The 20,685-nt window shown below is 46.0% G+C and overlaps 1 protein-coding gene across 1 annotated transcript in view; it reads left to right on the top strand.

Annotated features, from left to right (window-relative positions):
• Window positions 1–20,685, top strand: part of LOC310784189 (tetratricopeptide repeat protein 28-like) — a gene marked incomplete at its 5' end in the record, with an annotated part of 254,622 nt that overhangs the window by 141,318 nt on the left and 92,619 nt on the right. The window contains 3 exons of the mRNA XM_083645200.1: window positions 7,634–7,781; window positions 14,238–14,510; window positions 15,977–16,107. Coding sequence (XP_083501326.1) covers window positions 7,634–7,781; window positions 14,238–14,510; window positions 15,977–16,107 — 552 coding nt within the window. The remainder of the gene's footprint in view (window positions 1–7,633; window positions 7,782–14,237; window positions 14,511–15,976; window positions 16,108–20,685) is intronic.

The raw sequence follows: 20,685 nt of genomic DNA, 5'->3' as shown, positions 1-20,685 counted from the left end.
CCGTATCCTAAACACGCTACAACAGCGAAGGGCGTGGCACCGTGTCTAAACACAGGCTTCCGCGGCTCCATATTGATTTCTGCGTTTGAGAGCATCTCTATTTGTGCTGATATGGCCGATCAGTGGGGGCGCAGCGCCGCAGCCCGCCACACGAGGCCTCTGGCTACGGCGCACAGCTGGAGCCGTCGGTTGAGTGACAGGCTGCCGTCACTGTGGGTGAGGAGTTATGCTGTGTTTATTTAGGGAGAGACGCCATTCTGGTTTAGATTCTAACGCTCTGAATGTGTGTCAGAGAGCAGCTCCAGCTGTCTGTAAATAAGCTAACGGGCTTCACAGGCACTTTCCAGCTCCAGTGCCCTTGATACAAAGCTTTTACAAATTACCTCGGCAACTTGATTTGCTTCAGAAAATGACTGACTGATTCAGGAGTGCTGGAAAAATAGATTTTCTCACAACACGCAGTCTTTGATCGACATTTTGTCTTGCAAAGAGTAAATCCATCCCATACTTACCCTTGCAGTGTGACCTGGGAGGTGAACCTAGATTTTGCATACGTACACTTATAAGCACTCTCACATATATGAGCAATGCTATGAGCTCTATTGAATGGACTAGCTTCTCCACAGCTGTGGGAGACTGCACGCCTTTTGTTAGCACTCAGCCTATTTTAAGAAGCCAGATAAGAAACCGTGTACAATCAATTGTGCCAGACAGGATGCTGAGTGCCTGCGTGTACATGCATATATCTGCCATGCCAGAAATCACGCTTTGTTTTGGGATTCACTGCATATTGTTCTATATGTATTTGCTGTAACAGCACAACTTGTAGTGATATATATTTTCAATGAAGTCTGCCTTTGAACCTGTTTAGGCCTAGACCTTGAATAAGGTTAGACAAAGCACACACACGCACACAGCACACACACACACACAGCACACACACACACACACACACACACACACACACACACACACACACACACACACACACACACACACACACACACACACACACACACACACACACACACACACACACACACACACACACACACACACACACACACACACACACACACACACACACGCTCACAAGAGCCGAGGGCACCCCTGGGGTTATGTTGAGGAGGAGCATAGGAAGGAAGGACATCTGCCCAGTAGGGTTGTCATAAGTATCGATAGTATCGATAAATATCAATAGAAAAAATTTGAAACGGATACAATACTCATTTGCAACAGGTATCGATAAGTATCTGCTGTGAGTCTGTGACGACACTATGGGCCTTTTTGTGAATAACAGACTTGTCATTGAAAAAAAGCGTCTGTTTCATAAAGAGAGAGAGAGGGAGAGAGAGAGAGAGAGAGAGAGAGAGAGAGAGTGTGTTGTGAGTGTGGTGTGCATATCATTTGTGCATACAGAGTACATGTTAGGTGTGTAGAGTATATCAGTCACAGTGTAGCACAGTCTACCAGAGTGAATACGTTTTTTTGCATCATTTCCCTCTTCCTCCTAAGCATAAAAACATGAATATTTAAAACTACTTCAAACAAGCATTCATGAAATATTAAAATGTTTGAGAAACAAGAAAAGCTTTTATCCTCTCTCTTCTCCTTACTGTCTCTTCTAGCCTCTCTCTTTCTCTCTCACACACACTTACAGTACACACACAAACACACACTCACACTCTCACACACACACACACACACACACACACACACACACACACACACACACACACACACACACACACACACACACACACACACACACATACACACACACACACACAAACACACACATACACATACACACACACATGCACACATACACACACACACATACACACACAAACACACATACACACACACGTGCACACATACACACACACGTGCACACATACACACGCACACGCGCATTAACGCCCACACAGACTCATAGAATATACCCACGGGTAAGAACGACGATCCTTCCCACACGATGCACCCTCCTGTGGCATCGGCACGTCGCGGTTTGGATTGAGTTTCAGGGAACACACGTTATTAGACATGTTGGTTTGGATTGAGTTTCAGGGAACACACTTTATTAGACGTGTTGGTTTGGATTGAGTTTCAGGGAACACACGTTATTAGACATGTTGGTTTAGATTGAGTTTCAGGGAACACACATTATTAGACGTGTTGGTTTAGATTGAGTTTCAGGGAACACACATTATTAGACGTGTTGGTTTGGATTGAGTTTCAGGGAACACACTTTATTAGACATGTTGGTTTAGATTGAGTTTCAGGGAACACACATTATTAGACATGTTGGTTTAGATTGAGTTTCAGGGAACACACATTATTAGACATGTTGGTTTAGATTGAGTTTCAGGGAACACACATTATTAAACATGTTGGTTTAGATTGAGTTTCAGGGAACACACATTATTAGACATGTTGGTTTAGATTGAGTTTCAGGGAACACACATTATTAGACATGTTGGTTTAGATTGAGTTTCAGGGAACACACATTATTAGACATGTTGGTTTAGATTGAGTTTCAGGGAACACACATTATTAAACATGTTGGTTTAGATTGAGTTTCAGGGAACACACGTTATTAGACATGTTGGTTTAGATTGAGTTTCAGGGAACACACATTATTAGACATGTTGGTTTAGATTGAGTTTCAGGGAACACACATTATTAGACATGTTGGTTTAGATTGAGTTTCAGGGAACACACATTATTAGACGTGTTTGTTTGGATTGAGTTTCAGGGAACACACATTATTAGACATGTTGGTTTGGATTGAGTTTCAGGGAACACACATTATTAAACATGTTGGTTTAGATTGAGTTTCAGGGAACACACATTATTAGACGTGTTTGTTTGGATTGAGTTTCAGGGAACACACGTTATTAGACGTGTTTGTTTGGTTGAGTTTCAGGGAACACACGTTATTAGACATGTTGGTTTAGATTGAGTTTCAGGGAACACACATTATTAGACATGTTGGTTTAGATTGAGTTTCAGGGAACACACGTTATTAGACATGTTGGTTTAGATTGAGTTTCAGGGAACACACATTATTAGACGTGTTGGTTTAGATTGAGTTTCAGGGAACACACATTATTAGACGTGTTGGTTTAGATTGAGTTTCAGGGAACACACATTATTAGACGTGTTTGTTTGGATTGAGTTTCAGGGAACACACATTATTAAACATGTTGGTTTAGATTGAGTTTCAGGGAACACACATTATTAGACGTGTTGGTTTAGATTGAGTTTCAGGGAACACACGTTATTAGACATGTTGGTTTAGATTGAGTTTCAGGGAACACACATGTTGGTTTAGATTGAGTTTCAGGGAACACACATTATTAAACATGTTGGTTTAGATTGAGTTTCAGGGAACACACATTATTAAACATGTTGGTTTAGATTGAGTTTCAGGGAACACACATTATTAGACGTGTTGGTTTAGATTGAGTTTCAGGGAACACACGTTATTAGACATGTTGGTTTAGAATGAGTTTCAGGGAACACACATTATTAGACATGTTGGTTTAGATTGAGTTTCAGGGAACACACATTATTAGACATGTTGGTTTGGATTGAGTTTCAAGGAACACACATTATTAGATGTGTTGGTTTGGGTTGAGTTTCAGGGAACACACATTATTAGACATGTTGGTTTAGATTGAGTTTCAGGGAACACACGTTATTAGACATGTTGGTTTAGAATGAGTTTCAGGGAACACACATTATTAGACATGTTGGTTTGGATTGAGTTTCAGGGAACACACATTATTAAACATGTTGGTTTAGATTGAGTTTCAGGGAACACACATTATTAGACGTGTTTGTTTGGATTGAGTTTCAGGGAACACACGTTATTAGACGTGTTTGTTTGGATTGAGTTTCAGGGAACACACGTTATTAGACATGTTGGTTTAGATTGAGTTTCAGGGAACACACATTATTAGACATGTTGGTTTAGATTGAGTTTCAGGGAACACACGTTATTAGACATGTTGGTTTAGATTGAGTTTCAGGGAACACACATTATTAGACGTGTTGGTTTAGATTGAGTTTCAGGGAACACACATTATTAGACGTGTTGGTTTAGATTGAGTTTCAGGGAACACACATTATTAGACGTGTTTGTTTGGATTGAGTTTCAGGGAACACACATTATTAAACATGTTGGTTTAGATTGAGTTTCAGGGAACACACATTATTAGACGTGTTGGTTTAGATTGAGTTTCAGGGAACACACGTTATTAGACATGTTGGTTTAGATTGAGTTTCAGGGAACACACATTATTAGACATGTTGGTTTAGATTGAGTTTCAGGGAACACACATTATTAAACATGTTGGTTTAGATTGAGTTTCAGGGAACACACATTATTAAACATGTTGGTTTAGATTGAGTTTCAGGGAACACACATTATTAGACGTGTTGGTTTAGATTGAGTTTCAGGGAACACACGTTATTAGACATGTTGGTTTAGAATGAGTTTCAGGGAACACACATTATTAGACATGTTGGTTTAGATTGAGTTTCAGGGAACACACATTATTAGATGTGTTGGTTTGGATTGAGTTTCAGGGAACACACATTATTAGACATGTTGGTTTGGATTGAGTTTAAGGGAACACACGTTATTAGACGTCTTTGTTTGGGCTCGTCATGTCGTACAAGACGCCCAACAGATGCCTCCGATTTCAGGAGGTATTCTGCCTGGTGAGAACTTTCCCCTTAGACACATCATTCTGTAAGATGCTTCCTGTTTGGGGAGATGGCTTCTGGCAGCAAGATTAAGCATTGGCTTGTACCATTATGTAGTGCGTGTAATGCTGTATGTCGAAAGGGCAGAGCTAATCTCTCACCCTCTGATGCTCCCTCTCTCTGTACCTCTCATACTCTCTCGCCCTCCCTCTCTCTCTATCCCCCTCTCTTTCTGTCTAGCTGCGAGCTAGAGGTTGTGCTAATCTTGGCTGTAGCAGCAGCTGCTCTAAGTACGGTAGATGCTGCTGTGTTTTTACAAAAGATCCTGTTAAGTGTGAATAGAAAATGTTGTGTCGACTCGGGGGTAGTCGCTCTCTTCTTTCTCAAAATGCTCCACGCCAACAGCGGAGCAGACTTGTTGCACGATCAGGTCACTGTAGGTTAGTGTGGCAGTCTCAGTTAGTCTTGAACCACTCCTCCATTCACTATTAGCATACTGAATTAGTATTCCGCTACTGTCGCTAGCTAGCTTTTTTGAGCAACACTAGTTGAATTGACTTGGATTATGCAAAGACAGAGGTTGCGCGTGTCTGTGTGTGTCTGTCTGTGTCTGTCTGTCTGTGTGTGTGTGTGTGTGTGTGCGTGCGCGGCCTACGTGATGTGTTTTGACTGCAGTGGGAGATTGATGGAAGAAAAAAAATCCTATAAGGCTGTAAGGCGCATCGATTCTGTCATCTTTGGTTTATGCATTTATGGCCGTGCTTGTCTTTGCAATATTTTAATGCTCTCGCTCCAAACACTATGGGCTTTTTACCTGCAGGTCGGCCCCCAGATAGGGTCAAATAAAAGGACTACAGGAGATGCCAGTTTTCGCTTGAAGCCGTTCTTACTTTGTTCCATCTCTATTCTTCTCGTTGCTTCTGCTCTGTGCCTTCTCCTCTCAGTGCTCGCAAGAGAAGGGAAGAACAATCTGTTGGAGAGCAGTCATATAGTAAATCTAATCAGAGGGAGAAGTGCTTTTAAATGTCTGTTGTTCCCCGGGGCAGAACGTTTGTGGGCTTCTGCTGTCGCCCCACTACGTCCTGCCCAAACCCCACCACCACAGATGCAATTAACATCGAGCGGCTCCCCTGGCCTGCGCCCCCCTCTTATAATAACAGTGTTAGAACAAAGGTTAATGCTTTGAATCTAATCTCCGTCCTCGTCCGTTTCAATGGACTGGTGATGCGAGCGGAGGGGAGGCGGGGCGGGGCGGGGCGGGGGCGGAGGGGAGCAGGGGGGGCGGAGACATTGGTAGTCAGCGGGGGGCTCGGACGGAAGCAAAATTAATTACTGGTCTCCATAAATTCGATGTCATGTCTCATCTTCCCTAATCCTCTCCTGCGTGCTCCGCTCGGCGGCGGTGCTAACGGAGAAGCTCGGGAAGACTAATGAAAAGGCCTCTTAGATGCTAATGGCAAATTAGCCCCTGTGTCACTTTTGGAAGCTGCGCGCGGAGTGACGGCAACCTGGACTGCTGCTGTCCCCCACACAGACAGGCAGAATCACACGCACACGCACACACACACACACACACACACACACACACACACACACACACACACACACACACACACACACACACACACACACACACACACACACACACACACACTCTCCCGGCATGACATATATTCTCACATTTGGACTCAATGTATTTTTGATCGGCCATCCAAAATACTTGCCTCTCAGTCCTCCACAACTGTAGGTTCTGCAGTGGTGTATTACTGACACGAGGGTGTTGTGGTCCAGATCCGACTGTTCAGAGAGACACTTCTCTGGCTCTAGGGGGGGGATTAGTGGTTGGGATAGTGGATAGTTAGCTGGATCTGCTTCCATTTCTCTGTCAGCTTGAGCTTCTCGCGCTATAGGACGAGTGTGTGTGATCAGGCCCGAGGCAGACACAAACACAAACATACTGAGACACAAACTTGCCTGGAGAAAACAGCTCTCGTCTCTGGTGAGCCCAAACAGACATGCCGAAGAAAAATCCACTCACGGAAGAGGAGGAGTTTTGGATCCCAGAGATAAAGCGTCTGTTTTAGTTTTCGAATTTGCAGAATGTTCCAAAACATTTGAGACGCTCACAATCAGATATGTCAGCAGTCACATGCAGTTATGTATTGAATCATACTCGTCTCAAGTCCCGACCATTTTACTTTCTCTGATCTGGGAATAAACTTGTGCATGACAAGTTCAATGTATTATTGATCTACTTGCATAGCGATCCACATGTACAGTGCATGACAGAAGTTACGCGTCTGATGTCAAAATATGGCAGAGAAAGACTTGTTGCTAAATGCATTATTATTTTACAACCGTGCCCAGAGAGAAGAGTCTGCAGTATTTATGGCTAGTCTTTCATGGTGCTACAGACTGACTCCAGTCCTCTCTCTCTCTCTCTCTCTCTCTCTCTCTCTCTCTCTCTCTCTCTCTCTCTCTCTCTCTCTCTCTCTCTCTCCCCCTTTTCTCTTTCCTTTTTTCCCCAACACAGCCAAAGAGAAATCCCAATGCTCCGCTTGTGAGCAGTTGACTCCCACAGCAAACAGAAGGGAAAACAAATATTGCATTTCCAAAACAAAAAGTTGCTCCTGAGAAAGGCAGCCAGCCAGTGTATGTAACATGTGCATTTATGCAAAACTTATAATCCAATTAACAAGTGCAAAAAACCCAGTGATCACTCTATTATGGGAATACAAAGGAGACGGGTGCCATGTTCTCAAAACTGCTCATGTGGAAAGAATGCAAATGGCGTGAAATGAGTGTGCCTGGTAATGTGTTTGTGTAAAACCCCATACTGTGGCGCTAGACGGGAGCCGTGGTGACAGTCTGTCTTACCTCTCTCTCCCTCCCTCCCTCTCTCTCTCTCCCTCCACAGGCATACTTCCGACAGGGTGTTGCCCTTCAGTACCTTGGTCGCCATGCCGACGCGCTGGCCGCTTTCGCCTCGGGGCTGGCCCAGGACCCCAAGAGCCTACAGCTACTGGTGGGCATGATAGAAGCCGCCATGAAGTCCCCATTACGAGGTACAATCATCTGTGTGTGTGTGTGTGTGTGTGTGTGTGTGTGTGTGTGTGTGTGTGTGTACACACACGCGCGCGCACCTGCACGTGCACGTGTGTGTGTGTGCACGCGCGTTTCTGTGTCACTGTCTGTCTGCTTCACCATCTCTGCATTGTTTTGTCCTACTACAGAGGTGCCTGAAAGCCTGTCTCTGAGATAATCCCTCGCTCGCTGTCAGTCAATAAATGTGTTGGGGGTGACTTTACCTGTCTGTCAGTTCATCCGGCCATTTGCGAGGCAGGCAGACCATCTCTCCATCTGTCTGTCTTTCTGTCTTTGTGACTGACTGTTGGTGGTGTCAAGTGCTGCCCCCGGCCTGTGTGGCCCGTGTGGCCGTGCAGCTTCAGCATATCTGATTGTCAGTGGGGCCGATCACACACATAGATAGAGCCCCTTTATCGTAATGAGCATCCAACAATGCTGCTATTGTCTGTGTGCCGGCCCCCTGTGAAAACCTATTTCCCAAAGCCAAGCGCATTTTGTAAGTAAGCCCATTCAAGCCAAGATTTTCACTCAAATGTATGTCGTCTGTTGGCCAGAAGCATCTGTGTTCTATCAGCCAACTGCAGTGACCGGGCTTTCCATGAGTATGTAGTGTAGTAGTCAGTGTGGGCCAAGCTAACGGGCCTCAAAACAACAAACCTGGCAACCCATTTCATTTCAGCTGACCACTGCAGAGGATTTAATATGCTACAGATCTGGATGGCACGGACTGCCAACATCAGACTGAGTCATCTTGCGGGCTTTGCTGTGTCATCGCCCGAGTCTCCTGTGCCAAGCTGCACTGAAGCTGCGCTCCGTGAATAAACGCCGCCTTGTTTTGTAATCCAAAATGGACTGACGTGTAGAATGAGATCAGTGAGCCTGAAAGGTTCTGTTCAGAGAGGAATCATTGTTTCTTTGATTGAATACAGCGCTCCTTTCAATGTCTGTTTGCAAATCACGACAACTGAATGCAGGAGGGGGGGGGGGGAAACCCCCAAAGAGAATAAAGAAGAGCGACCTATAAGCCTGTCACTGGAACCCAAACAAATGAATGCTTTGGTTGTGGGCCCAGACCCGAGCAAACATGGACCGGACCGGAGTAAGGGGAGACTAACTTAGCACGAGTCATTTAATCTCTTAATTGTTGGCCACGTTTCCCACAGTGCCAGGCAGCCAGCGGAGGAGGAAAGCCAAGGTGTGCTGAGGAGAGGTAGCTAGGTGGAGGGATTAAGAGCAATGATCCTCTCAGAGGGGTTCCTGGGCCTGGCACAGGGGGACGATAATCAATGTTACGCCGGCAAACAGGGAGGATAATCAGTGTTACTCAGCCAAAGCCCCTCTGATAAGTGAAAGGTAGGCGAGTGTTACAGTATGTTCTCTCATTCTAGGCGAAAGTAGTGCTATGGTCCTGCCAGGCTTGCTTATCGGACACACAACACACCCCTCCCAGGACTCGGCTGGTGGATTACCTCGCCCACCAATTTCATTTTCACCCTACTTGGAGTTGAGCACCATGTTAAGAACTTTCTTCAAGTGGAATTTACTTTCTGGCACAAATATGGCTTGACATATGTAGGCCTACATACAGTTAATCATTGTACTAAACTGGCTGTCCACCCGTTTGTTTTGGCATACACTTGTAACGATGTTGTAATTACACAGAAAAATTGTAATCCATTGTAATTATATTTAACTTTCTTATTCCAATTCAGCCATGGCTGTATTATTCCCAACAGTATATGACCTCATTGACTACGTTTACATGCACACAATATACCACTATTATTAGGAAAATGACAATATTCAGAATTTGTTAAGGTTCATGTAAACGGCATATTCCTGTTGCATTTTCCGAATTTGGCCTTTCTCAGAATTTAGCATTTTCCGATTCAGACAGGTGGGATATTCCACTATTATTCGGGTTTTAGGAGCTTTCTATGATCATGTATACAGCGCATTCGGAATATGCGTCTCAATCAGGGTTTTTACCGCAGTTTGCGACGCATCTTGCCTGTTTGCGGTTAGCTGATGTGTGCTAGAAGAGACGATATAATCATATAATCCATCGTCTCTGGCATGCGAAAAGAAAAGCTCACATTTCTGATGGGAAGATGAGAAACACGCCTATTAAACCCAGAGTGATTTAAAGAGAGAGTGACTCTGGCTTAGTGTAGCCTACTTTTAGGCTACGTTAGGGAGGGCGAGCTATACGGCTGTATGTAAACGGGAATATTAGTGGATTATTCATTTAGTCTTTTTCCGAATATGGGCAAAAACCGGAATATTTGTGTAGACATGTAAACGTAGTCAATGTTACTACCATGTTGCCAAGAATGAAAGAGATGATTGTATCTAGCCTGGTCGAAGTGTTCATGTATCTTAGTCATTGATCTGTACCACAAGCATCTCAATACACTGTCATGTTTTTAGTCTTCTCAAAGCACATCTATGTTTGTTTTTTTGGCACCGAGCAGAGATATGATGGTAAAAAAGGGAAAAAAATCAAGAATCCAGCAAGACAAATAATGAATGTGAGCGAACAATTTCAATGGCACATGTCTTCAAGGACACAGTGTGTAGTGAATTCATCAAAGCTTACTTTGTTGCCACATTGTATTTTAATATCACGAATACAGTATAAATCCCCAATACTTACTGTGTCATAGTCAATTCAACTCTCTCTCTCTCCCTCTCTCTCTCTCTCTCTCTCTCTCCCTACTCACTCCCACACTCCCTTGTGCAGATCAAAGATTTCTTTTCCCAGAGTTAAGCAGCTAATAGTGCTCTCATGTGACTTGTACAGCATGTCTTTGTACTGTATTTCCCACAACAAAGGGCTCTCGCCGAGGTGGAAACTACAGCAATCTCACCTCCTCCCTCCCTCTCTGCCACCTCTGATCATCCTGGCAGCTCCTCTCTTCCTCCAGCAGCAGCAGCAGCAGCGTTTCCAGGCGTCTTCATCCACCTATATGAACATCACTGAATGAGTTGCGGGAAATCAGTCCCATGTGGTTTCCTCTATTTAATGAAGACGTGGTTTAGTATGCACGTTTCCACACGGGCAATATATTCCTTCTCCCATCACCCTGCTCCAGTTCTGTCTCTCGCTCAGCTGCTCGGGGGCAGAGAAGGTGCCCAGGGTTTATTAGCAGTTAATTATTGGATTGTTTTGCAGCTCAAAAGACTGGATAGAGAGAGGATGCTTCCTGCTGGATCACTGCAGCACTCCTGAAGTGGCTGCTAGAGAATTATTTTTTATAAGCAGCTGGTTTTCATGGTTAATAATACTGTACATGATACACTGGAGATTAAAACGTTCAACACTGAAATCTATCAAATAATAATTTGGAATCTCTAACGTATTGGATTTTGATCCCCGGCCATAGCGGAATTGCTAGTCCAGAGGTCAGGGGTCAGCTATCAGACCCTGGTAGGAGGTTAGGTTTCGGGTCTGGTTGAAGAGGCGGAGGATGGCAGTTGGGAAGAAACTGTCCCTGTGATGAGAGGTTCTGGTATAGCGCCAGACCCCAGTCTTCTGCCAATGGGGAGAGACTAAAAGAGTTTATGGCCTGGGTGGAAGGGGGTCGCCCATAATCTTCCGAGACCGCTTCAGCGTCCTGGCAGTGTGCAGGTCCTGAAGGGATGGCAGGCTGCATCCAACCACCTTTTCAGCACAGCGGACGATACGCCGCAGTCTGGAGATGCCCTTGAGGGCAGCAGCAGCGTACCAGATGGTGATGGAGGAGGTGAGGATGGACTCGACGTGGGAGGTGTAGAATAGCACCAACGATGCCTTTGGCACCTTGAACTTTCTCAGCCGCCGCATGAAGAACATGCTGTGCCTTCTTGGTGAGAGCTCTGATGTTCAGCTCCATGGCCCACAGTAGTAATGTGCAATTGCAAAACTTATGAATGAGATTTAAAAGTACAAATTTGTACCAAACCCGCAGATGAAATGATAAAGCTCATGAAATGGAAACAGGTCATGACTTATAGTTTTATTGAGGTGACAAATAAAGCAGAATCACTCTATGATACATGGCTTTCCCATTGCCATTATACTGCCATTACAGTATACGAGGGATCAGCCGAGCATGCATTTTGGTCAACAAACCGCGTCACTGGGTGGCAACGGCAATGGAACCCTATGGAGTGTGAGCTTTGGGAGGCTTGAGTGTCTGACTCTAGCCGGCGGACTCTGTTTACATTTTAAATACTGCGACAGTTCACACAACGTTAACACGACATGCATATATTATACATCAAACTCTTGAGCTACTTCTGCTCTCACTCAGAATGTAAAAATATAAGCGATGTGATGTATAGTTTTTGAGATATTAACGTTTGTTTGGCACAACTTATATTAATAACTGTCGCGGCGTTCACTAATGGCAAGGAAGGCATATGGAAATGGCTATACGTATACAGTATGTCTTATCTGTATGCATGTCAATGAGATTGACATGAGGGGTTGTAATTCTTGATTAATATCTGTAAGTATACTTAGTCAACACTTTTGCTTTAGCATTTTATTTTTTTAGCATTGTGTGTGTGTGTGTGTATGTGTGCGCGCGCGCGTGTGTACTGTACGTGCCTGTGTGTGTGAAACAACTACACTCTGCCATCACTTCCTGTTTATGAATGCAGCTGCCATGACACCTTCAAAAAAAGTCTTCTCTCACTGTTTGATTTATGACTCGGCTCTCGGTGTCGCTCTGAAGGCAATTACAAGCTATGAATGGATATGATATGCAGCACGCAGCGTCTCTGTAAGCACCACATTCTGCCAAGTGCTGCAACACAAGTGATGCTCTTGAAAGAGCGTCATCAATTATGCTTTTGAGTGCTTGTGTGGGGATGCATCTCATATTGTGTGTGTGTGTGTGTGTGTGTGTGTGCGTGCGTGCGTGCGTGCGTGCGCGCGTGCGTTTTAGCATCTGTGCCGGTTTCCAAGAACTATTTATTGAGTCTGTTCAGATAGTGTGTGACTCTGTTCTTGCTGTTTGTGCCTAAATATTTGTCTAAACAAATAAATGTCATGCTCCATGGGGATTTGGGCCTTAACCAGTATGAAACGGATGCTATACAGCGGCCACACATCGCTACTTTGTACGCTAACACCACACAGTCGTCTTCTGTAAATCGCTTTGACCTAATTAGTAGCAAATCTGCTCCAAAATATTTGCAAATATGGGTACCATGAGAATGACGCATTCCCCCTCGATACACTCCCATGCACGAATACAAAATAGACACTGACGCACACAAACACACCAACGGGGACACGCAGCTCGACACAGCAGCACACGCGTGTTCTTCCACGCCGCTGTCTGCCAGAGAGAGAGAGAGAGGGCTGTGTAATCCGGCGGCGCTGTGGATCCCAAATCCCGTGTGGCCCACCATTGATTTATGTCATTGTGTGCACTTCCCAAAGGTCACCTTGTGTGTCTCCTCTCTGCTCTGCATTCCTCTGCTCCTCTCCCCTGTGCATTAGCTGCAGTAGTTCCCCCATCACTCTTTCAACTCTATCTCCAGCCCCACTCAGCCTTCTCTCTCCTCTCTCTCCAACAGCCGAGAAGAGCAAACACATTTCACTCTGCACTTTGTCAACACACTTGCCCACAACGGTCTGAACCTCTGCCATTTTCATACAGGGCTGTTGGAAAAGGCCTTAATTGCCCCAGTCAGAGTAGAAGGAGCCGAAAATGGCTCGTATGTTGTGGAGCTATTGTGAAATTGTCAGTGAAAGCCGTCACTCAGCCAAGCTACAGGCTGTCATTATCTCGCCAGACAAAACACCATTACTGGAGAAAGGTAGCCTCCGAATCCAGACAGGAGTTGAGTTTTCAGCTTTTCAGTTTTCATGTTGGTAAACACGGAAGCACAGTTATGGCCGGGACACACCAGAAGCGTATCCGACGCGGAAGCTTCGCCTCGCGGAGGAGGCAGTTTCATTTCGGCGTCCTTGTTCACAGCGGCTGCGGTGTATCGCCTCACCTCGCGACGCATCTCGCGTCCTGCAGCGGGTTTCGGCGTCAGGTCCATTTTTGACGCGAGCCGTGAGTGGCCGCATGCAGCCAGGCATGAAGTCAATGCAAGTTGTGACCGGCACGGAGCAAAACGGAGCGCTTCTGGTGTGAATGGCCAGGCTCCTACTCGATGCTTCTGAGACCCTTCTGGTGTGTCCCAGCCCTTACTGCATTCAACTTCAGATGCTTTGTCAGTCACCAGTTCAGCACAGGTTTATATTATACGTACTAGGCATCTCACGTGCTTGATTTCTAGGCAGTGATGTCACAATTCCTATGACATCAGTGATGTCACAATGCCTATGACATCATCAGTGGGATTGAAACAGAAACATGGATGGATTGATGAATGATATATTTCAGTCTGTTTCTAATCTTTCTATTACCCATGTCCTCCTTATACAGAGTCTCTAGAGCCCACCTATCAGCAGCTGCAAAAGATGAAGCTGGACAAAAGTCCCTTTGTGGTGGTGTCTGTGATTGGCCAGGAGCTGTTGACAGCCAGCCACCACACAGCCTCCGTTGTGGTGCTGGAAGCCGCCCTGAAAATCGGCACATGCAGCCTGAAGCTCCGCGGCTCCGTCTTCTCCGCCCTCAGCAGTGCCCACTGGTCCCTGGGCAACACCGAGAAGAGCACCGGCTACATGCAGCAGGACCTGGAGGTGGCCAAGACCTTAGGTAAGAGGTCTGGGCTGGTGAAGATGGGATGCGGACGTAGAGATATAAGTTAGCATAAGTTACCTTAGAGCTAGTAGAGCTGGGTGATAGTGTGCATCCTCAACTGTCGATCCTTGATGTAACTATGAACGTGAACTAGTTAATTTTAATCCGTGTGAGCTGAACTTTGAGCTCTTGTGAAGTGTGAACTTGCACAACACAGTAAAAATCCTACTCAAGTACAGTATCAAAGTATTTGTACGTAGTTACTTCTCTGCCTGTCAGCTAAATTGTCATAACTTGATAACCGATAATCCAATCATTACGAAACTTTATGAACATGTTAGGGTTAGGGTTGCATTCCTGTTTTATGATTTAACAGTAGGGGGCGCTACTAATGCCACAAAACTGTATGATGACGAAATTGTGTGAAATTTGATCCGCATGTTCAGGGAGGCTCTAGGATACTAATCAAAATAAGAAGTTTTGTAAACATTGGTGAAAGTAGGCGGGGCCTATGGTGTAATAACCATGTAACAGCCGGAACAACAATCATGTGACATCTACTTTTTAGATTTTGACGTTGTCGACACCAAATTTGCTATAGGCACCATGGGCCTACAGATCCTGTACTTGTTAAATATACGGTGGCAGTGTATTCCCAGTAGGAAGCACTAGCTAGCGCAAGACACTAAATGGGACAAAACAAACCCATGCTGAAGGCTGGGAAATTCTGGCTGTGTTTAGGCTACTTTTTGTATTGTCTCTAAATAAAACTGAATAACTTATGTTCCTTTGTGTGCTTCCCCATTTGAGTGTCTTGCATAATAACATTTGAAATGATCAAAGATCAAGGCAAAAAAAAAAAGCAAGATATTTTCTTTATTTTTACCTATGTGTGTATACTGTACACTACACTATATGATGTTTCTATAGGAAGAGGAGAGAAAGAACGAATGAGAAAAGAGAGGGTGTCGGGGGGGAAAGGAAGAAGTAAAGAAAGCAGGATAGAAAGTAAAGGAGGGAGAAGAAGATAGTATAGACTGGCTCCACTCTCCTGGCCCCCACACAGTTTGACACATGACTGGGCAGAGCAGCAGGAGATAAGGAGCTGTGGGTCTGAGGTGGAGCGCAGAGGCTTATGCTTTACTCTGGCCCCGTCTGTGGGGCCTTTCCGTCAGGCAGAAATAATAAGGCCTTCCCCTCTCACCCCCTGGTGCTTTGAGATCAACACTACCTGCTGTCAGTGAAACCGCTCGACTGTGGAGAACTTAGCACAGCCAAGTTCCCTTTTAAGGGTGTGCGAGTCAGCCGCAAAACAGGCGGCTGCTCACATCACTGCTCAACAGTGGCACAGGTCTTTGATTGGGAATAACCTCCACTTTACCATGCGCCAGTGCTTCTCTATTCATGGAGGGTCACAGTAAAGGTTCTTTGTTATCTCTTTTTCATTGCTCTCTTCTCTTTTCCTACCTTCTCCCCCCCAGGTGACCAAACAGGGGAATGCCGCGCTCATGGGAATCTGGGCTCGGCATTCTTCTCCAAGGGCAACTATCGCGAAGCGCTGACCAACCATCGCAACCAGCTGGTCCTGGCCATGAAACTGAAGGACAGGGAGGTAAGAGACACACACAGGAGGAGGACACACACGGGGGGACAACTCGTGGTGCGGTCGGTTATAGCAGAACTGGAATGGGCCGCGCACGCTGACTGTCATTGCTGAGGACAATGTATTGAGGTTATAAAGTTTCTTTGCAGGTCTCTTATCGGCTTGTAGGTGTGGGATTGTGCTGTGTCCAGCATTCCTTTGTATGGACTGTTCAGAGGGTATCTGAAGGAGGAGGCTGAAGGACGCTGAGATGCTACGGCTCTTTTGTCTAGTACAAAAAAAAGCATGTGAAGTGAAGTGGGTTAGGAGAACAAATGAAGGTGATGGGGGGGGGGGGAGCGGGGGAGAACCAGTTAAACGGAAATCCAATAGGATGGCCTTAAGTAGTAGCTGGCTAACCTTATTATCAATGCAAAGCGTTTATGCAGATATTATGCAGATATTTATCCGGTTCATGTTGCATTCAGTCCGGCGCTTTGTAACATATGCTGCTTTTTGGAATGTAATTTACACAGATTAAGTTGTTTGGATGTGGGGCAGAGAGAGAGAGAGTGAGGGAGGGAGGGAGGGAGAGGGAGATGGAGAGAGCGGAGTGGCAGGAAAATGAGTTAGACAGACAGGTCTACTTCTGTTCTGTGACCTCTTTCTCTCTCTCACTCTGTTTCTGTCTCTGTGTCTCCACTTTTCTTTGTCTCTCACCCATCCCCCCCCCTCCCCCCCCCCCCCGCTGTCTCTCTCTCTCTATCTCTCTCTCTCTCTCTCTCTCTCTCTCTCTCCCAATGTCTCTCCGTCTTCCTGACCTCTGTGGTCATTGTGGGGGGTGACAGGTGCTTGTTCCAACACAGTTCCCGTCACACAGGGAGAAGAATGGCCGCCGCTTCCCCTCCGTTCCTTATCCTCCCCGCCAGGCCGGCCGCTCTGCTTGTTTGTGTTCCCTGATATCAGGAGACATTTAAACAGCTCAGTCCAATGCAGCACAATGTGCACACAGCCAAAACTAATGGGTGAAACCAGACCAGTGGCCCAACGTCACATCTCTCTCCACGCCACAATTTTGAGGATATGCACAGAGCAGAAGTATGATTGTGAGACCGCAGACACTGGTGCCAAACACCTCTGTCTTACAATGAGCTTAGAGAGAGAGGGGTGAGAGACATACCCGTACATATACATATACATATACATATACATATACATATACATATACATATACATATACATACACATACACATACACATACACATGGTCTTTGGTGTCTGGTTTGGGGGCGTGACTGCCCTGCCCATAGTTGGCTGTTGCAGTAATTGGCCAGCCAGATGGCTGATTTAAGTGTTTTTGTGTGTGTGTGTGTTTGTGAGATTGTGTGTGTGTGTTTGTGTGTGTGTGTGTGTGTTTGTGAGTTTGAGTGTGTGTATGTTTGTGTGCATGCGTGAGTGTGTGTGTGCCATACCACCATATACAGATTAGTATGAGAAGCTACTCCGCTCCTAATGATATTCAAAGCCTCCTAATAGCATCAAGCTGCCATAACAGGCTCTAGCTGTCCCTCAGCTATGATGTCAGCCACAGCGCCACAGACAATGGAGGCCAGTAGCTGGCTACTGCTTACACGCTGCTTTTTGACTCCCTACATCTCCACGCACTGTGCCCACACTGACTCCCCCGCCCAGTCATTCAGCACACGTAGAAAAGGAGCACTCATGTCACGTGACGTGAGTGAGTCAGTGGCGGAGGTGTTGCATGTCGTGGCGGGGCCACTAGGAGGTCATGGCACAGCACTAATGGTTGCATCATACAGGACGTCCCCGTTGCCCCTGCACGGCCCCCCCTCCCCCCTCCCCGCTCCTCTGAAGGCCTCATAATCAGAGTCATATGTGTGTCACACCACCTGGCCTCCCTCAGAACACACTGGAGCCTGGTGGAGAGCTCGTTACAGGCCGGCCTGGTGTTTTTGTTCCTGATGTCGACTTATTATCTGGCCTTTCTGAAGCTGAGGTCACTTCCTAGAGGCCGGGGACAGGATGTTGTTCCTGAGTGGATTTCCAGTGGACACTCTATACTACCTCAGCATGAGCAGTGAGGGAGGAGAGAAAGACGGCTCAGACCAAATCAGATCCCCGCTGGCAAAGCAATGTATGCCATGTGTCAATTGAAAGTACATTAAAGGAATAGTTCATCCAGAATTGAGAATTTTCGCTATGGTTTACTTACTCAACTGTGTAACGTTAGCATACAATTTGTATGTCCACACAACGCACACAGTTAGCTAGCACAGCTTCCAAAAAGGACAGAAAAAAATTTCGCAGAAAATTGCTCCAAAGTTTTCGTGCAGCATAATCCAAGTGTTCTGAGGCTAAACAATTGCACTGCGAGTCCAAATTGTTTGAAAGCATTCACGCTTTTGCGTTTTGGAGAAGGCTGATATGTGGCAGCGCTAGCAAACCTGCCATGTGTTATTATATGTCATAATTGGACCTAATGGACCATGTGGCTCTGACATGACATGCGATGTGGCTTTCGGTTCTGTTCTACTATGGGTTCTGTTTTGATGATGTGGCCACAAGGCCTGGAAAGTGATACAGACACTTTTGAATGAACTCTATTGACTGGTGTTTACGGTGTGTGTGTGTGTGTGTGTGTGTGTGTGTGTGTGTGTGTGTGTGTGTGTGTGTGCGCTTGCGTGTGCTTACGCATGTGCATGTGTGTGTGTGTGTGCGCACGCGCGCGCGCGTGTGTGTGCGCGTGTGCTTACGTGTGTGTGGTGGGGGGGCTGTTGACCCAAAACAGTATCCACCCCTAGCCGGAGCCAATGTGACTTTTTCCACTCTCTACACTATACTTCACTAGCCAACATATTAGGGGTTTAGCAAAAATAAATTAAAAATGTTAAGATCAAGGACTTTTATTTCTCTGGCATCTCTACTTTGGTCATTTTGAACTGAATTGTGAATTTTGTGTTACTGTTACACTCCTACAACATATGCATTAGCCTGTGTAGCATGTCTATATTCTTTAATAGCGATACTAATACCATGATAATAATAAGAGTAGCAGTTTAACTCGTAGCTCTGGTTTACCACAACAGTTTAGCGACTCCCCTCCTGCCCACTAGTGGCCTCTGCGTGTGATGAAGGAGCAGAGAGAGACACAAGACAGAGATCTCGGTAGGAGAGTTGTCTATAAATCAAGAGGCAGTACAGTAATTGGATCCTGTTTTTATCAGTAAAGGACCGGCACGCGGGCTCTCTTTCATCTGCTAATACCTCGGGAACAGCGCTGGCCCTCTGCAGCACAGCACAACAGGCAGCCCTAGTGTTGATCAACTGGCCTCCTGCCCGTAGCTGCTCTCGCATCTCTCCAAGATACTTGGCTATAAAGATGGATAGCATAAAAAGAAACAGGAGAGGGAAAAAATCTGGAGAAAAAGGTGGTTTATCTGAGCGGGGTGAGTGGGGAAAGGCTCGAGCAGTGAGCGCTCTGTCATCCACGACTGGAGCTGGGAGCCACACTCCAAACCTGTGAGGTCATAGGCTAGCGTGAAGTTGGTGTTTTTCTTTAGCTCGCTCGCTAGCCATTTTGGAAATGTCCTTAGCAGATTTTCAGCTGTCATATATACTGCAAATAGAACATAAACACACTCCCTGCTCTCTCCAGCCGCGTGTGTCTTTTCCAACTTGTGTTATTGTCCCAGTTTCCACACCTGGATTTATCCAAAGTCTGCCAGCAGCCATCGCTAACAAAGGCCTTCTCTGTCACTCCCAAACAAAGCCGTTAAACTAGGTCTTCCCTCTCTCCACACTGCCTTCCCCTTCCCCTCTGTTTTGTCTGTGACGTTCTCGTCTCAAATGGTAGGTTTAACTAGAAAGAGGTAACCCCTAATTTGGGGTGTCAGTATTTAGGAGAAACTGATGCGGGCTGGCAGTGCTGCAGTCTGTAATTACGTCTCGTGTGATGTTAAAAAGAGTTTCGGCTGCTGGCTCCCCCCAACCCCACGTCCAAATGGAAATCACAATCAGGGAAAAAGTCAAATGGATTGAAGCCATGTTTTTTTTTTTTTTTTTTTCCCATCGGGGCGACCACAGATCTAACTATCTATCTCCCACCACCATTCTCTTCTTTATCTCCTTAGCTGTGTTTATCTACGCTCTCTCCCTCGCTCCATCTGCTGAAAGGAATTTGCTCAAACTTTGCCCTTCACTCTAAAAGTGACATGGACCATTTCATCATGGCTGTTTATCTCGCTGCTATAGTTTGGGGCTGGACCCTAGCTGCTGTGATGAGCCTGAGAGCTGAGAGATGAGCGTCTAAATAGCGGGCGAGGACGAGGGCTGTTTGTGTTGTCGAGGTGGGGATCTGGGGGTGGGGATCTGGGGGTGGGGGTCTGGGAGGTGGGGGTCTGGGGGTGGGGGTCCGTCTGTGTTTGTCAGCACTCTAGCAGAGGAGGGGGTCATTAAGGAGTCATTAGGGGCCTGGACGCGTGCCTCCGCCCCGTCCGCCGCCTCTCATGGGGCCCTCGCTAATGGGGGATGGCATGGGGCGGGGGAGGACCTGGCACCCTTGTCTCCTCGTTGCGATCACCACTGCGC

This window comes from Poromitra crassiceps (assembly GCF_964638095.1).
Source record: "Poromitra crassiceps genome assembly, chromosome: 10".
In the NCBI taxonomy this organism is placed as follows: Eukaryota; Metazoa; Chordata; class Actinopteri; order Beryciformes; family Melamphaidae; genus Poromitra; species Poromitra crassiceps.
Note: the sequence above shows the minus strand (reverse complement) of the source record. Positions and strands in the feature narration are given on the sequence as shown.